Source organism: Pezoporus flaviventris, unplaced genomic scaffold, assembly GCF_033815535.1.
Source record: "Pezoporus flaviventris isolate CSIRO_AGI_PZ_B2104156 unplaced genomic scaffold, CSIRO_AGI_Pfla_v1 ptg000020l, whole genome shotgun sequence".
Classification (NCBI taxonomy): domain Eukaryota; kingdom Metazoa; phylum Chordata; class Aves; order Psittaciformes; family Psittacidae; genus Pezoporus; species Pezoporus flaviventris.
The window spans coordinates 7,228,764-7,247,490 of NW_026892568.1; the positions used below are offsets into that span (position 1 = coordinate 7,228,764).

General features: G+C 37.7%; 1 protein-coding gene across 3 annotated transcripts in view; it reads right to left on the reverse strand.

Annotated features, from left to right (window-relative positions):
• The window catches only part of TBCD (tubulin folding cofactor D), a 122,387-nt gene that overhangs the window by 95,645 nt on the left and 8,015 nt on the right, over window positions 1-18,727 (reverse strand). For 2 of the 3 annotated variants that reach the window (XM_061455595.1, XM_061455596.1), the window contains exons 6-12: window positions 18,041-18,096; window positions 14,204-14,336; window positions 6,135-6,180; window positions 3,289-3,421; window positions 2,008-2,150; window positions 1,169-1,229; window positions 542-616 (exon numbers count right to left, since the gene is read on the reverse strand). In XM_061455595.1, coding sequence (XP_061311579.1) covers window positions 542-616; window positions 1,169-1,229; window positions 2,008-2,150; window positions 3,289-3,421; window positions 6,135-6,180; window positions 14,204-14,336; window positions 18,041-18,096 — 647 coding nt within the window. The remainder of the gene's footprint in view (window positions 1-541; window positions 617-1,168; window positions 1,230-2,007; window positions 2,151-3,288; window positions 3,422-6,134; window positions 6,181-14,203; window positions 14,337-18,040; window positions 18,097-18,727) is intronic. The other variant, XM_061455597.1, reaches the window with a different exon arrangement.

Consider the following 18,727-nt stretch of genomic DNA (forward strand, 5'->3'; position numbering starts at 1 on the left):
CACTCTCTGCAGTAACAAGTTTTTACAGTTTAGCTATGTGCTCTGTGAATAAGCACCATCTTTTCTTTATTCCAAACCTACCTTATACTGTAGAGCAATCATTTCCATGACACTCAGGATTTCACAAACCTTCATTATACCCCATTTACCTATCACTTTTCCTACATGTTTTAGCCTCTCCTCACATAAAGATTTTGAAAACCATTTCCAGTTCTATTATGTTTCTGAAGATGCATCCAATACTCAAGATATGAGCACACCAGGGATTTTTAAAGCAACAAGTTAATGAGTATTTTTTATTTTCCTAAAGCTCAAATTCAGTCCTTCCAGATTTCGTTAGAATGGGGTCAAGAGGAAGGATTAGGAATAACTTCTTTATTGAACACCCTCGGCACAACTGTGCCATAAAAAAAATTGAAATCTGGGGAAAAAGCAACAAAATTTAGGGTTTTAGACCTGCCTTTCTAACTGTTGCTCTCCTGTTTCATAAGTAAAGATTATGTCATGTACATGTAAAGTTTGAAATAAGATTTTTTTTTACCTAAAACAGTCCAACAGAGACCCAATCACGTCATCTGCTAATTCTTTGGGAAGTCTTCCAGTTATTCTACCAATTCTACAGAAGATAGGAAAAAAAAGGGGGGGGGGGGGGGGGAGGGAAGCCAACAGTGATTCATTATTACTGCATTTGATATACAAGTCCTATAAAAAATCTAGCTACTGGAAGCTTACAGTAAGACTGGCTGACTTCAAGATGACAATACACTGCCCTAACACCATTACCCTACAACAACAATCTCCAACTTGAAGCAAAAGCTACACAGCAGCAAACTTAACAGAGAAATACAGTTTTTAAAGTGGAAGAAGGCAAAAAAAAACAACTAAACATTTTGAAGAAATGCTATTTTACACCCATCAATTCAAGTCTTACCCAGATTGTTTCTTTCCTTTTATTCATATTCTATCTGAAATTTTCCTGAAGACCAGCACAAATTCATACTGGACAAACTTACAAACATGGCTTTGTAACATCAGCTGTGCTAAAGCTATTTGAAGTAACTGGGAATACTGACAATACACAGAAATTATCAATCTTGGATTACACCAGACTGTATTTCTATGTTGTTTACTGTATTTTATTAGTTTAGTGTAACCATAAGAAACCTACCCTTTTGCTGCAGACCACCTGACAATAGTGTCTTTGTCTTTCAGTCCAACCAGCAATTGCTCTGCAGATAATTTATTTTAAACAAAACAGATTATTCTCATTTAACAACAGAAAGATTAAAACTTCCAAAATTAATTTTCCTCTTAACATAAATGCCTCTTAGTTTATATAAAGATACTTCTATATACCTCTCTTTTTCACACCAGGATGACTTGAAAATCAAAGAAACAAGATAGATGTCAAAATCGGTTTCTAAAAGAGAATTTGGTTTGAAATTTCAGGTACTATGGAAGATGCAGAATGGAGCTCATGGTGCTTTTTCCAGTGGTTCATTAGATTATTCAGTTATAAAAGTCTTCTGATGCAATTTTTGCTGATTACAGCACATCTACCACCAAGCTCGCAGAGCACCTGCTGTATGACCACACACTTATAAAAAATGCTGTTCCTTTGTTACTAAGACATCTTAAAAACGTCAGCTATAATTCTTTAGCTTTCATTTAACACAACTTTTTGTTTTGTTTTTCACTATGTGTTTTAAGTCATCCTTCTGTCTGTGAAAGGTTCAAGTTCTCTCTTTCATACTATATTTCAGTAAACCCATGCCCCAACCCCACAACAAATACTGCAGTATTGAGTTTCTGTTTGAGATGCTGAAATCCAAATCATCTGGAAAAATGCAGTAAATTTTAGTCACTTGCATAGACTTAAACTTTACAGTCTTTCTAATTTTTCACTTTAGCACAGATATCTACATTATTTTCTTAGCCCTAAGGTTGTTTTTCAATATATGTTTAACTTGCAGGCATTAGAATAATTTTTATTCAGTTTTTACACACCTACAACATTTTCAATCTCTCCTGGAATGTCATATTCCTCTTCATCATCAGCTTCACTAATGGCAACTGTTGTCATTTGACTCTGCACAACTGAACCCTGAGCCTGCAGATTGGCAGCTAGAGATCGACAGCCACGCTGGTATCTGCACAAAGGAACGGACACATTAATTGATTTGTCTCATTGAAATCCCAGCTGAAATAGGTGCATCCTGTCACAAAGCCTGCTGATCAAGTTGCTACACCTCCCAGGGTACAGTTCTCCGGTTAGTAAGTGGTTGCTTTAAAGTATCACACTCTCCTCCCCCTCCTCCTGACCCAGTTGTCTCTTTTCCAAGGTAAGAAGAGCTAGACTATTTAAATGTCTCTCCCTTTCCTGTTTCAGTATAACCTATTTTCCACTGCTGACAATAAAGAGAGGCAAAATTCCCATGCCATGAAAACCTCTCCAAAACTTAAAATATTAATAAAATCAACTTATTAAAGATTGGCTTGTAAATGTTAAAGCAAGCTTAGTACTTTCTGACCAAGCTATACTCGGATATGTAGCCCATGGTGTATATACATTCTTAGAAGAGATACGCTTTACATATTAAACTGACTTTTGCCATTGGGCACAGTACACTCTCTGCCTAAAAGAGAATTTTCTATGCCTAAGGACGTTCTCAAAAGTTGGTAAAAGAAACACAATAAAAATAGTCACCAAGGGAGCCTGCAATTTGAAAATATCAGTGCGAGAAATCTAGAAAAGAGTTTGCCCTCTGGCAATAAGTAAAACCAGACACCAAAACCTGACTAATATGCAAAACCAAAGTGGGATTGCAAGCCACTTTTCCCCTGTGAACCTCCTATCGAATCAGGGTAGAACTATGTAATGGAAAAAGTTATGTTCACTCTTACAAAATTGTACTAAACCAACTTCAGTAACAAAGGTCACTTTCTTCCCATTTAAACCAAGTTATGCATTATATAGGAACAGGCTTCTGCTTGTGTAATGTGCAACATGAGAAGTGAAAAGATTTGGCCTGTCCCAGCACTAGTTTACTGTACAAAAATGGAAAAAAAAATACAGGAAACTAAATACAGTGGAAGCAATCTACTTTTTCCAAATAGTGCAAATGAAGAAGGAGCTCATTCCCAAGTAACACAGGGATTTCTTTCTTTCTCTTTTAGGGGAGGTTATGAGGACAGGACAGTGTCAAATCCATGCATTTAGGTATTCCTTGGCTTTTTGAGTGCTTTTGGATTTCATTTTTTTTTTAACTGTTTCAGCTTTAAACTAACCTCCATTTTGCTACCTTTGGTTTCACAAACGTCAGTCCAAGTCTCTGAACAAGTTTCATCCCTAGCTTGCGAAGAACCATCTGATTACTTTCTGACAGCTTGCAGTTATCAAGACACTCAAGTACAGTAGCAGCTGTAAAAGAAAATAAACATGCTATAAAACCTGAAAAATCTCAGTAAGAACATCAGTTTTGTAAAGTTTTGAAAGTTCCTGAGAATATTTAGGTTTCTAAAGGTACTACTAAGATGCAAATGCCTTATTACCTATTTTGTAGTAGCTCTGACACTGGTCAAATAGTGGTAATACTCTTCACCTACCAAACAGGAAGGATTGCTTTAAGCATTACTTTTGACTATGAAAATTATAATGAAGCTAGATTCCTAGAGTATTTATGCCTCTGCTCCTCACTGGAAGTGAGATGTTCCAGCATCTTTCAGGGTTTAAGAACTGCCGGCAGTGTAACAGAACCAGGAGTCAGAAAATCTAATTCACCTACTCTGCAGCCAGTTTCAAGACTAAGAAAATCCTCATTTATTCCTGTTCCCTTTCCTCATGTATTATTTTCAGGCAGCACCAACTCCTCTGGCACAGGAATTTTTATGACGATGAATGCCCATAACCATTTAGACATGAGAAATACTGTGTATGTGTAAACAGTCAGCAACAAAACCTTTCATTTGGGCACATCAAAGGTAACAAAATTATTTGTCCAGCAAAGTAAAAAAAAAACAAAACAGAGACGAAAGGAGAATCCTGGATTAATGAATATAAAATTCCAGGATTCAGACTTTTCATACAGAACAGATTCCTGTTACCAGTAAAACAGTCCTCCTGCGTTTTCAACCCAAAACAATTAATGATTGTTTTGAAGGCTGATCATTAGTTAATAGAGACCAACAGCTTGGGCTCTGAAGGACAGTCATTCTTGCTATAAGCACTGCAAATATGGATGCGCACTGGGAAAATACTTTGCAACCTCTTACTCCAGTCTTGGAGCAGAGTTTTCAAAATACTCCGAGATCAAAGACATAACAATTGTTCCAAAGTCTGAGAAAATGTAGGATACCACTTAAAAATCTCCTCAGATTTTAAAAAGGCTTATAATTTATCCTGACATACTAAAATGCTAATAGAATACACCCAGACCAAAAAGTAAAGCCAGTAATAATGCCTACTTTGATACCTTCCTACCTGGATTTTTATGCAGTTGTAAAAGCTAGAAACTAATGGTTTATGAGAAAGAGAGTGCAGAAACATCAATATTCACAGACAGAAAAACAATAACAAAATATAAACCTCTTCCAAGTCCTTCCATCTCCTGAATCACTAAAATATCTACGGACCCATGCAAATGACTTCAGGACTAGTGCTTATTTTACAATAATGTTCTATGTTGTAAATGATTTCAAACAGTATCTTCCTTTGTCATTTGTTTGTTCTTTCCTATTTGATCCTCAGAGCTGTTAGAACCTGTTATAATTAAAAATCTTCAATACTTTTTGTCTCTCACATTTTCTTATCCCAAACAGTTTCTGCATGAATATCTGCTTCTTAGTCATGAGCATTCTATTTTTTCTATGATGCATTTATTCACTGGTACGCCCCTGATTTTTCTCTTATTACTAGACTTGTAACTATTTAATATTCTATGAGCCGTAGGCCAAAACCTCTAATTTTACCAGCTGGGTTAGTGCTGTGAGCCAAATATCTTCTTTTCATATTGATTATGATTATTGTGTTGTATAGTTTGCATCTTTTAAACTACATAATTTTGTATTATACCATATTTTATCTAGCCTGTTTATTATTCTGCATATCTGTCAGTCCTATTGTTGTTTAAGCTTCCACAGTGCTGTCTGCTATTTCTATGTGATGACATTCATCAATATTTTCTGTCTGTTTCTGACAAGCACACACCGTCATTCCATTCTGTTTGTCTTACTATCTTATCTCCACGTTTACTCAGATCTCAGGTATTTTGTATGGAAGCATCTGCATCTCTGACATGAGTAACTGGGAGAAGGGAACTGCTTCCCCCACAAGACCTATGAAGTTTCTTCACTGAAGTCAAAATTCCATTGAGTGAAATCACAAGCTGCATTCTAAAGTGAGTTTACATCATTGCCTGATTCCTGTGAACAGCACAAACCCTATTTTCTGGTGCTTTGATAAGCTTCCCAAAACTTACAAGCTCTTTTGTAGTGTTCTGTAGTTAGCCATCATCTTTCCCTACCTCTCTTTACTGCTATCAATAAAAAACAAGCTAGCATTTTGTAGGCAGCTCTGACCATATTCCAGGAGAAGAATGTAACTCCAACATGCAGCTACACTGTTCAGAAACTTCTGTGCTCTCCTTCTGGGTCCCTATCTATTCCTAATTGCATCCACCATAATCTCTCTCTGGAATCACTACGTGATTCTACCTGGTCCCGTACACAGCTGGTTCTTTAAACCTGGGTTTTCTGAAATCCTGAGCTTATGTAGAAATTCAAAGATCTTCTGCAAAATTTCCAGCAGCACTGTGTATAAAACCAATTTATATTCTAATGAATTTTGAAACATATTTTCCACCTCTTATAGTCTGTATGTTCTGTGTTCAGCTCAGTATTATAGCAACTGGTCAATCCCAAATTCTTTGTGAGCTGTTCCAACATAACATTCCACACTGGCTTCTGCTCCTTCCTCCATGTCATCCTTTTTTTCCCTCCCCTCATTGCATGGTTCATAACTTCCCTGTTGATTTCGCTCTTTACAGCACCCTTTGCTATCAGTTTAATCTTTCTTCCCCCTTTTTTTTTTTAATTGGAATAGCTTAAAACTAGGAATCAGGATATTACAAACTTACCATAGGGTAAACAATCTTCTCTTTTGGCATGCTTAAATAACTGTGCCTACAATTAAAATAAGGAAAACAAACATGAGAATAGAGAGATTCTAAAACACATTATATCAAACATATAGTTCTAAAATACTTTATGCTTTTGAAATGATCAGTAATGGTTACTAATTTAAATAGCATAAAAAGGGAAAGAGTCTCAAGGAGTAGTTTTACTTCTTTGTAAGTCAAGGATACTGCAGCTCAGCCTTCCCCTCCCATCCACACAATCATGTAGGCAAGCCAACTCAGGGAGCTGAGCTGGCCAAAAAGACTCTAAAGACAGAATGAAAAAGGGTAAAAAAATGAGAAAGGAAAAATAAAAGGGGGGAGGAAGGCACTAATTTTCAGCCAGCTCAGCTTTCTGAACCATCCAGCTCAGTGCTTGGTCACACAAGCTCAGGGCAGGTGCAACCACAGCACCTATTATCTCAAGCAGCTCATGTTGCTTTGAACCTCTAAGAAGTGAAGCAGAATTTGCAGAACATGAATACAAGCAGAAGACCCAGGGGAACTCTAGGTCCTGTTTAGGACTTCCTGGCACTGAACATCTTCAAACTGAATACGCCTTGCTGACGACTTATTAGAGAACGTGTCATTTGGTCACCGCATGAGAGGTGAACACATATAAGTGAGGGTAGTGAACAGCAGCAACCACACAGTGACAAGCAGGACACGGTCCAGCCTAAACTGCTGAGTATTTTATCCTGTTTCCCCAACAGCTTTTGAGAGCTCCATGTTAAACTAAACAAATCCAGCTACAGAAATTTCTGACTGCAAGCCTGCTACAAACATACCTCCAACAACCTTGAATTCCTGTGCTGAAGGATTTACAGAAGAGCAAAAAGCTTCTAGAATAATTTTATATATAATTAAATACCCCAGAAATATTAAGCCCCAGCACTAGAGTGAGACAAATGGGCTACTAACACCTGACAAAAACATGTTAAACATTGAAAGTTTCCTCAGTTCACTTAGTATGCATCAAAAACTGTGTTCAGTCACTTCTTTTTCCTTGTGTTGTCATTAACGAAAAGAAAAACCCTCCACAATAAATATGCCTAGGAGTTAAACGAGAACAGACTTACCTTAAAAATATGTACTTTCTCACACATACCAAACACACACATGCCTCCTGTACTGCAGGTGTGGTTAAGAGCAACAAAGGCAATAAAAACACCTTCAGGCTACATACCCATTCTAGTTTGTTTTGTTACTAAGCTGCATTTTGGGATCCTAAATTAGCACTTCTGATCAGCTCTGCTGCAAGCTATATAGGGGAATTTGATAATATAGATTGAATTTTTTAAGATTTTTAATGGTTTTACAAGTAACTAAGCAACTCTAAGGCATCCATTAACAATTGACATTTATTTACAAAGGAGTAAGGCTACACAACTATCGCAGGCCCAGAAGAGCAGCCATCAGAAACAAATACCAACATGAGTGGTAAAAATATAGCACAGCTTTTCTCAATACACCATACCAGTATCCAAACAAAAAACCATTTTCCAACTAACTTACAACAAAACTCTGCTTGTGTTAAAAAGCCTAAAGAAAAGATGACAGACACTCTACAGATCTTTGGTGTAACTAGCAAATGTAGAGTGCCTCTAAAATTTTTCCACCTCTCTGCTAAAACATGCAGAAACTCAGTTCTTCATCACTTGGTTCCTGTGTTCTGCTTTAAAAACCTTTTAGATGGTTTCTGCACAAGGTTAGCAAGTTGGTAGCAGATGCTGGGAGATCCTGCAGCATTTCTGCAGCACCTTATCTTCACAATTATCCTCTTTTCTGTAGAAAAGTCCAGTTAAGAGCAAAGAGTGCTTCTAAAGCACACACAGACTGCCTCCAAATTATTAGGATTATATTCAAGCATATTCAAAACAAAACAGTGTAACTCTTGAAGTAGTAATAATGCAGAGAAAGAGCTTTTTAATACAGCCTTGTGAATACTCCTAGGTGAATGCATCTGGATGTCTATGCTTACACTTCATAGAATCACAGAATGGTTTGGGCTGGAAGGGACCTTAAAGATCACTTAGTTCCAACCCCCTGCCTGATACTGAAGAATTATTCCTAAAATCTCATCTCAATCTCCTCTCTGTCAGTTTAAAACCATTCATTCCCCTTGTCCTATCCCTTGTCCAAAGCCCCTCTCCAGGTTTCCTGTAGCCTCTTTAGGCACTGGTGCTGGTCTAAGGTCTCCCCTTCAGGAGCCTTCTCTTCACCAGGCTGAACCAGCCCAGCTCTCTCAGCCTGGCTCCAGAGCAGAGAGGCTCCAGGCCTCCTTCACTTCTCAGCACACTATCCAGGAGCAGCTTCAAAGGTGGAAAAGAATCCTGAAAACATCTACACACTTTCAGACTTCTGTAGTTCCCAAATTCTGGCATCTTCCTATGATCTTCTCTATGAATTTTCACATCCTTAAGGCCAACTTCGAATTCAGCTCGACTCCTCAGGAAAAACAGAACTTGAAGCACCTCAAGCAAGATGTGGGAAGAAATTAACCAACACACAAGCAGGAAATGAGAAAACTCTTCAAATATTGTACCATAATTTTTTTAATGTTCTTCTAAAAAAATACCCCAAAAGGAAGAAAACAGCTTCACAAACCTATGCCTCAATTTAGAACAGTGAACTTGACAGATTCCATTTCATAACTATATCTATTATTTTCTAACAGAAAGGTGAAACATATATTGTTTCCCTACAACAGTGTGACTGTAAACCTAAGTAACAACCTATTTTTATATCTAATATTTAAAACAGAACATCTAGTCTCAAGCAAAATCTTGCAAAGATTTCTAATATACTTTCAGATGTTGGAATCATCATAGCAGCTCTTCAGAAATGGAACCCAGCAGGAAATCCAGTGTTTGGGTCTTGTTCTGACTGTAGAAATGTCAAGAAAAGAAGTTTTCATTACTCCTTTATGAGTCAAAGTATGCAAAAGCATTCCCAAGTCCAAATTTCCCAAACTTCTGAGCTTAGCATGTATGTTTTCTAGGGGAAATAAAAGAGCACTTTAACTTTAGCCTTTGGGGAAGGGGGGTATGTATTTTCTTCCAGCATGTACTACAGTAGGTCAAAGGTACTGTCTCAGAAAAATCCTGCAAACCTACAGCTCACAAGGACTATACTGAAAATAAAAGTACATGCTGCAGAACAGCAAACATTAACAGAAACACACAGAAAAAAGGAGAGATCAGCATTACAGTATCCAGCTTAAACTTCCTGCCTTGAAGGAAGAAAAATGTCCAAGGCACACCATTTCAGAAAATCTGATACAAACAAAGTAATTAATAAGCTTGGTTTGCCACCTGCATAGACATTTCAGTGTCAGCAACTGACAAGACTCAAAGTAAGGAGCCCGTCTATTGGAGTATCCAGGCAATCAAAGTTACGCCATGGCCTCTTCACTTTAATGAGGACATACAGCATACACCAACTTACCCAACCTGTTGAACTGTTGAAAAGTATGTGACTCCCTCTCTTATAAATAATTAAGCCACCTACAAATTAGAGAAAATCAGTGGTGTGCAAGCAGTGACGACTGTCAAGTCTGGTTTTGCTTTAGAAATAGCATGGTGCAAGGAAAACAAAGCCTAGTTTCTTAGTAATCCAGGAGAAACACACCACACCTTCCAATTGTCTGCATAACCCACTCCAGGCCCGACCTCCATGAGCTATATCAATCAGGATCATCTCCAGGACATGTTCCCCAAGCTATACAAATCACCATTAAGGGTGGCCTGACTGTTTGGTAGCAAGTATATCTTCCTGCCAAGCAGGAGACACAACTCTGCATCTACCCTCTGGTCGTAACCAGCCAAGTCAAGGACTGGGAGGATAATTTCAGCCTCTATGGGAAGAGAAGAAAATGATCTTTCATTACTCTGGAGCACCCCCTAGTAGTCACACAACATTCAGGTCCAGGGAAAGCTATCAGCCATCCCTGCCTTCAGGCCAGATGTGGGGAGGTAAACAAGGTGAGGGAGGCCATGCTGTCAGAATAATAAATTCACTTGAAAGTAGCGAATATTTCATGCATTATATGTGCAGCTAATGGCAAAATAGATTAGTTCAAGCCCTTATTCTTATTGTCTTCAACACAGTAAAATACTACTCCTTCTGTAAGTCACACGTGTTTGTCAGGGCATCAACATGGTGCTTAAGCTGACAAAATTCAACACAGAGCCCAGTTAAACGGGTGGCAAAAGGAGGTAAGTTTTCTTAAGATTTTAGTTATTTACCAGTTGAGAGCCTGAAAAGTTTAGACTAACATGCGGAGAGCTAACAGAATCCTTCCTTTCTACCTTAGCAAGACTAAAACCACAGATTTTAAATACTTAGAAATATAAAAAAAAAAAAAGAGAAGAGACAGCTAAAAATCAGCAATAGAGCCTAACAGGAAAAGAAACAGTCTTAGCATAACAGAGCTCCTAAGCCCTGAAGTAGCTACAGTACTTCTGGTGAAAAGAAAGAAAGAAGTATCAGACAAAGCCCCATTAGAATATTCAGTGCCATTCAGAGAGGAGACGCAGTGCTTCCAGAAAGGGGTCAGAGCCCTGGGTATCAGCAGACACGAGAATTTTCCTCTTCTCCTTACATCACCATTGCTTGCTGTAAACCTTTATCACCAACACACTAAGCAACGACAACTTCTGAAAGAAAAAAAAAAAAAACAACGCCAACAGACAATCCTAACATCACTAATTCTTTGAGAATGCCAAAAATATAGAGACTTGGGAAACATTCTATTTAGAAATAGTCTATTTTTGTGCCTCTGGGTCCGAAAGAATAGAGTTAGAGAGTTCTTTCTTCCCTGGAGCAAAATTTACATAAGCATGTAGCTATTGCTAAATAACTTTTGCATTAGAGACAGCTCAGGGAAATGCCCTGTTCTTAAGACTCTTGAGTTTCATCAGATCACTGTGTAGGGCGTTTTATTTTTTTTAATTATTACTCACACTTGTATACTGAATCACTTATAAAACAAATAAGGTTTAATAAGTTTCAATGCCCAAGGCTACCTCAACATGATGACATCTCTGTCACGCAAGAACTGGGAGTGCTGCACCCTGCAGCAATAACTAAAAAGCTGTTTGATATAATGGTAGGTTTAAAAGCAAACCTCCAGACCAAGAGAATTTAAAATGCAGATTCTTGAAACAGGTTAGAAGTTTCCTTCAAGTAAACAAATGTTATTAAAAAAAATAATAAAAACTGAGTCATATTAATCCAACATTTAGAATCCCTCCAATACACAAATCCAACATCAATAATCCTTCAAATGCACCAAGCGTCTAAACACAAAAGTGAATTTAATTCGATACTGAACTGAATTCAATATTACAACAGTTTCAACTAAAGAGAGCAGTTTTAAAACCTAAATCTGAAATGTTATAAGCAGAGACTCCTGTTTGTACACACCTGCTGTGAAATGATAGATTACTGACAACAGGTGGAAAGAGAAAAAAAGGAAAAAGCATTGGTGGAATTAAAATATGTAATGCAGGCTGCGTGTTCCAACAGGAACCCTGAAACAGTAGTACTTGTTCTACACATAATGCTGAGTTAGATTAAACAGTAGCATACCTAATCACCAAGACTTAAGGCCACAAAGAGGCAGATCAAAGTGCAGCAACGTCGAACTACTCACTGCGTACCTAACTTGCAGTTTCAGTTCATTGAAATGCAAGAGTTTCGTGTCTTTTTAAAACAGTTCTGCCATGCCAATCTCTCTACAAGCTATTTCCTACATGCAGGTCATAAACAGCATAATACCATAATCCAACTGAAATCCACCCAGTCAGGGGCAGCCCTAAACTGATCTGATGGACAGAAAGACTTGTCGTTCCCACCCTGGTGGGTTACATTCCCGAAACCTGTCATCCCGAAACCTGCCTTGCTGTACTGACCAGAAACTGAAAAGTGGTCTTTTTTTCCCCCCTGCTTGTTCAGAAAGAAATGGCCAGGCAACTACAGTCTGACTCTTAATTAATTGCTGGAGGAATCAAAGGGCAAAGAACTTTGAAGCTTGTTGACACAAGTTTTAGCTGTCCCTCATGAGGATGTGTTCTGCTTCACACACTTGGCAATTACTTACTATGTTTCTGTACAGACTGTTAGAATTTTGTCTAAGAGAAATGGTTCACTTGTTTTAAAAACTCCTTTTATTTTCAGCTATTTTTCGTTTAACGTTATCTTTACAAGTATGTTACAAAGTTCTTAATATTAAACTCTTGAAATAAATATTTCCTACTCCACTTAAGCACATCTCCATACACACATACCTGCACACATATTCTGAGAACCTTTATTCCCTAATGATCTAATTCATGCTTACATTGTAGTAACTAAAATTAAAAATGGAAGACTGAATGCAAGAAAGGTTTTAGAAGCTCAGTCTGCTCATAGCTAACAACTGGAACAGGAGTTAGGAGCTGTAGGACACAAATAAAACTGGCCTGAAACGCTTTCTCCTATTCCAGAGAGAAGGAAAAACTAATGTAAATGCAAGAAGGCTCCTGGCTTCCAGGTATATTGTATCACATTCCAGTTTCGATTCTACTTGTTAAGTATTCACCTGTTTCGCTTAGTATGCACTAATGAACAGGTGGATAGAGCCAAAGCCAAACTCAAAGGAATTATGACAAAACACTAATGTATTATACATCCTGCAGGTCTCATCATGCACCTAGAATGGCAAACAGTCAGTCTCCCTTTCCAGATCTGACAATAAAATGATGAAACATCATTCTGTCTTTTGAAACATACTGCAATGCATACAAATAATGCTTCCTCCTGCTTAAGCAGCACGTCCTAAGTTATTCTAAATATAGATCATTTCTTGTATTTTCTGATTTGGAAGAGCTGCTAGGGATGAAAAAAAAAAACCACCCCAAAAAAAATAACAGCACACACTTGTTCCAGAACTTTGCTTTGATGTTTAGTAACATACTGTGTACGAGTCCTCATAGCTATTAGTTAAGAAGAGCTGCAAATGTATGCAAATGATAGAAACTTGTACAAACACCAGCAAATCCTTAAACCTGTGCAAAGACTGGTCAAGAGCAAGTCATCACCTCCACTTTGGTCAACAACAAAACCGAGGAGTAACAACTCCACCTGCACGAACTGCCCCATTCTACCCAAATATATTTAGAATCAAAATCAGATACCAAAACTGTTATTCAAGTGTTTCAAAATGCACACCAACACTTCTAAGGGTGTAAAACTACAAGAAAGCTTTTATAAAAAGATATTCTTTGAATGTACAGGAGGAATGCTATCATACAGCAGTGGCTGAGGTATTACAGATTTTTTCCCATGCACAGTATATAAATTTTAAAACCCAAACTAAGAATTTAGCACTTTGGAGTCTTAATCTATTGTTACTTAACAAGGCAAGAAGTATTAAACAAAAAACTTGCTCAAATTAGCATGCAAAACCATCAGAAACAGTGCATTTTCTCAGACTGCTGAAGGACACTAACAAGTTTAGTTTGTCTTAACAAAACTCTCGAGAACAAGATTTGAGTCAAAGAAATGCATACAACTTGCTAGAGTCACTTGCATTTTGGTTACCACTTCTGAAGTGTAGGAGAGACCACCGCTATATCAGAAGCCCAACCTTTGCACTTTATACAGTTCCAATTTTTCCATGTATTTCAAAGGTTTTGTTCAAAGAAAAAACAAAACAAACCAACCAAACCCAACCCAAACTAAATTATGAAATGATTACTGATATATAATCAGATATATAAAAGCACTTTTGAGAGTTATTTATCAGTATCTATACTGGCAACCTCACTTTCATTTGGTGATGAGAAGAATACTTCCAGAAAATATATGTATATGGGAAGTTACAACTTGCAAACTGTTGTGGAGGAAATTCAAGCAGTACATAATCTTATCCTGTTTTAATAAACACACATAAACTCTCCGTGCATTTGCTATTAAAGGTCTACCATGGCAGTATCATATGACCATAAATAAAATCATCTATCTTTAAAAAGAAGACAAGTATTTACCAGGGCCTGGAGCATGCCATTCATAACAACTGTCCCCTCCATAGACTGAAAGGAGGATTTAGATATCATGGAGAGTGTCCAGTCCAGGAAGTCAGCCATCCTTTTCTGCTTGACATCAGGGCGGACAATAAATCTGTCACAGCAAAAAAAAACAAACACCGCAGTTACTAACTTTATGACTTTCAGTGAAAAATAATTTTTCCTGCTATCCAAACTGGTTGCAGTTCCTAAATACAACTCTCCAATGGATATTTTGCTAAGTTGCTGAGGGTGGAAACACTCCAAACTATCATAAATTCAGCCCTTCTGTCTCTGAGCAAGGCTTTGACCCAGAATTCCACTTTCACTTCAATCTATAAACTTGTATCCTACAGATTTCTCACCTTAATTGTAAAGCAACAACCATTCCAAAGGTCCACTAGAATTAGTGAAAAGCTCAAGCAAATACAAGGATTCTCTCCACCATTCTCAACAAGAACAGCAATTTTGCACATCTGAAAATGGGTGCAAATCCACAGTTGTCCATGCTGCACTGTTATCAACCAGGCCCATATAAAGCGTAATCATCAGTGCTACACTGCGGTTTTGTATATGTGAAGAGGTCAAACACTTGTTATTTAACACACTAGATGGGTCAAGAGATGCATTTTCACCTATCTTAGGGCAAAAGAGGTACATTATGGTCAAACTACTTCTGTTAACCTATAATCGTAAGTGGCAAGCAAGCTACAGTCAGGGCATCTGCTTCAGTTAGATAATTTAGTGCTCTTAGCTCTTACAAACAAGCAGAGATTCAGACTAAATTAAGAACCTTTGTTCTTAATGCAGTCAAAGGAAAGAAGGTACATGGGAAAGCCCCAAAAGTACAATTCATTGTGCTTAAAGAAGGATGTATGCAGAGCCTGCAACTGGTTTATACACCTACAAAGTAAATGAGGAACTGCGCCAAGAGTTAACTAACGGGAACTATTAAATACAGAGAAGACAGGAAATAGTGAGCATGTATGTGATCACTTGAATTGTCTTCAAAGTCAGTATCTGTTGTGTTCAGCAACAGTGAGGATTTGGGGCAGGGCTTAGTTGGAAGGGTGTTTTGCTTTATAACCAAGTAGCAAGGACACAGCCTTCTCTTGCACAACAGTGCAAGTGGAGAGAAGTAACCTGTAAAGTAGATGAACTGGTTCCTAGACCCTTTCTTAGCCCAAAGGAGTTTAAATCTTATTTTCCCAAAGGAGTGCCATAACCTCCAGACTAGAAGCAAGATAAGCCTCATCCCCACCTACTGCAACCAGGTCCCTAAGCAGACAGAAAGGAGAATTCACGAAAGAAATTCCAGCTCCTCTGCCTCTGAAAAGTAAATTACTTCAGAAAACAGGATCCTGATGGTTCTCTTGAAATTCATTAACTCCTTAAAGCAGGAAACAGCATCCAGACTTCTTCCCAAAGCAGTTCCCTACTCAGTGTGTTACTAAGATTCCTGTATCTCATCTTTCTCCTTGTCCTTGGATTTTCGTATTCCTAAGAAGCAGCAGCAGTGATCTCTTCTCGGAATAACTATGCCCATTCATTAAAAAATTGATCTGTGATATGAAAGCAGTGAATTCAAGTGCACCAAGGCCAAAATGCTTTGGACCCAGGTCTTCCAATTCCTGGTGAAGTGTTTTAACCACTAGATTATTATGAAAACACTATTTTCAAAATAAACTAAATACTTACGAGTACCCTAGATAGTAACCTCCCTCCCATTACAGCCTTACGCACCTTGATGCAGCTGGTACTTGTTATTAGCATATGTTTTTAATAAAACTTAATTCAGCCAATAAAATGGAGGTGCAAAGAACATAAGACAACTGATAACACACCTGCCCAGTACCCTGTGTTCGGATGCTAGGCCCTTATGAAATCCCCCTGAAATCCAGGGTTGAGCACTGCATGAAGACAGAGTTTTGCTGAATACAATGCTGTATTCAGTCACATGACTATATATATGCTTCCACTAGTAATTTAGTTTTACAGATACCCTGGAGTACAAATGAAGCGCAAATTCAATTACCATAATGGGATGAAAGAGTCTTTTTAAATGACTGTCACCCTTACTTGAGAAGGCTTCCAGACACTGGATGTACCTTCAAGAGTCTATCCCAGTTTGTTGATCTGCATGTTTTTCTGGGGTTTTAGGAAGCACATCTGGCCACATGAATGCTCAGAGTAATTCACTCTGTGCCACATTTCCACCTTAAATCCTCTGCTTCTGACAACCTGTCACAAGGCAGACGACCAATGCAAACATAAAAATGCTGGAAAACCAACTTCCAGTTCTCAATTCCAAAATAACTGCAAAAACCTATTTATGACAAGGAGAGAAACCTACATTCTGTCACATGGAAAGAAGTATGTAACAGTCAAGTTTATTTATTGAAGGCAATTCAAATGATTAATGCATTCACTTAAATTTGGCTCTGAAATATTTTGGAGCAAATCAGAAAAGTACAGGACTAGTCACCAGAGAACCGTGCTCTCAAACTCCTTCATGAATTTTCTCCATGACTCTGCCAGTTCTAAACCAAAAGTGTTTGTTTTGTCATGATATTCAGAACTGCACCATTATACTCAACTAAAAACACCTTTCTAAAGCACCGAGTCCTGTGACTGAAGCTCAATTAATTTAAAGTACATGAACAGTTATTTCCCCCCAAAAGACAGGATCTGTTAACAACTATTTTGATACAATTAATTCTTCTTAATCTGGAGAAAAAAGTTAATGCGGATTTTATTGTTCAGACCAGACATCCACTACCATCATTTCACCTTGTTCACTCACCTATAGAGCCTCCGCTCCTATAGCTACACTGGTAAAACTATGTTGGCAGAGCCCCCTAGTGTAGACAGAGTAAATGCTGGTGTAAAGATTTTTGGAAAGGTTTTACTTGCTTTAAAAAGAAAGAAAAAAGATGAAAGAAAAAACAAATGACAAACTGAGCTGACTGGAGCCCTCTTCTGCTAGAATATGCTGGAATATGAACTATGATATACACTGGAAAAAGATATGGACATACCAGCACAGTTTATGGTCTAATTAGTTTTCATATGCATCAGAAATGAAATCTTCACTAATGCAGAAGGAAAGAAGAGCTACAGAGTTTCATTATTTCAATTTTATAAACAACCCTACCACCAGTGTCACTGAAATGACACAAAAAACCCGTCAAAACAACTGCATCTCTATCACAAATTTTTGGATGTCAAGACCACCATGTGAAACAACTGGATTTAGAAAGTTCTGTTATCCTACACCTGCTTAATTTGATGAATGAATTGACAACAATAAACCTAAGAAAGCAGTACTGTTTTCTGGATGAGAGAATGACGAAAGGGACAAGATGGATATTAAGAAAATTAATTCTAGCACTACTCCTTCCTTTTACATAAATCCCAACAGGAAACATCAAGCCAGTAATCCTACATACCAGTTTTCTGTTTCATGAGCAACACACTTCAAAAATCAGCAGCAACACAAAGAAACTGTATCTTTCTGAAACACTGCAGTACAAACATTGTAAATTGCCCTGGAAGGCAACTGAAGAATATCCTGTTAACAGTGAGGATCTGTATCACTTCTGGTAGGTACCTGCTCCTCTAGTAAGCAGAAAAAAAACAGAGCATGTCCAGTAACAAACACACTATTGGATCTGATTCAGGCAAGTTTTACATCCCACATACAGCTGGCAAATTCCAGTCCTCCCAACGCCATCATTAGCAGAGTATCAGACAAAAGTGTGGCAGGAGAAAGGGGAACTAGCTTTTCCCTTTCTGCCAAGAAGCACAAAAGAGACTTACTTTGAAACCAGCACAGCAGCGGCATCTCGAGCCTTATCACTGACAACCAAGTAACACTAAGGGTAAAAGAAAACTAACTGTAAAGCAATGCATACATGTAGATTTAATAACAACTACATGACTTTGTACATGAATATAATACTTACCATTACAAATATTATGATCATATATTTTATGTAATTATGATATAAACTAAGCTTAAGATTGTAAAACTATTAAATTTCCCACTTTCTGTATCTCAAACAATGAAGTCTCCCTTCTAGTCTTTCAAAGGTGCTACTACAAACCTACAAGAGATAAGCCACTTAAATGCTGCAAGTGTCAAAAGCATAAGATGTTCAGGTATTTGTGGGGAGGGCATGCTGTTTATTTTTATCTTAAAAGGCTGATAAGTCAAACACTTTGGCTTATGCTTAGTGAAGCTTTATTACCTTTGTGGAAAATTCATCATGCGGTCATAGCTTCCAATGTTACTAATCCTGACCAAAAGCTGATTTTCAATATAAATCATCAAACTCAGCTTTCAGAAAAAGCCAGCTACTGTTTTCAAATGCTAAAAGCTGTTAACATAATCTAAGGCATACAGTCATATCAGATAGTTGTAAAACAAGTCAGTTTACTGCTTGTGAGAAAACAAGTAACAGCCTCATCCGACACTAAAGCAGCAAAGAACATCTTGAAGATTCC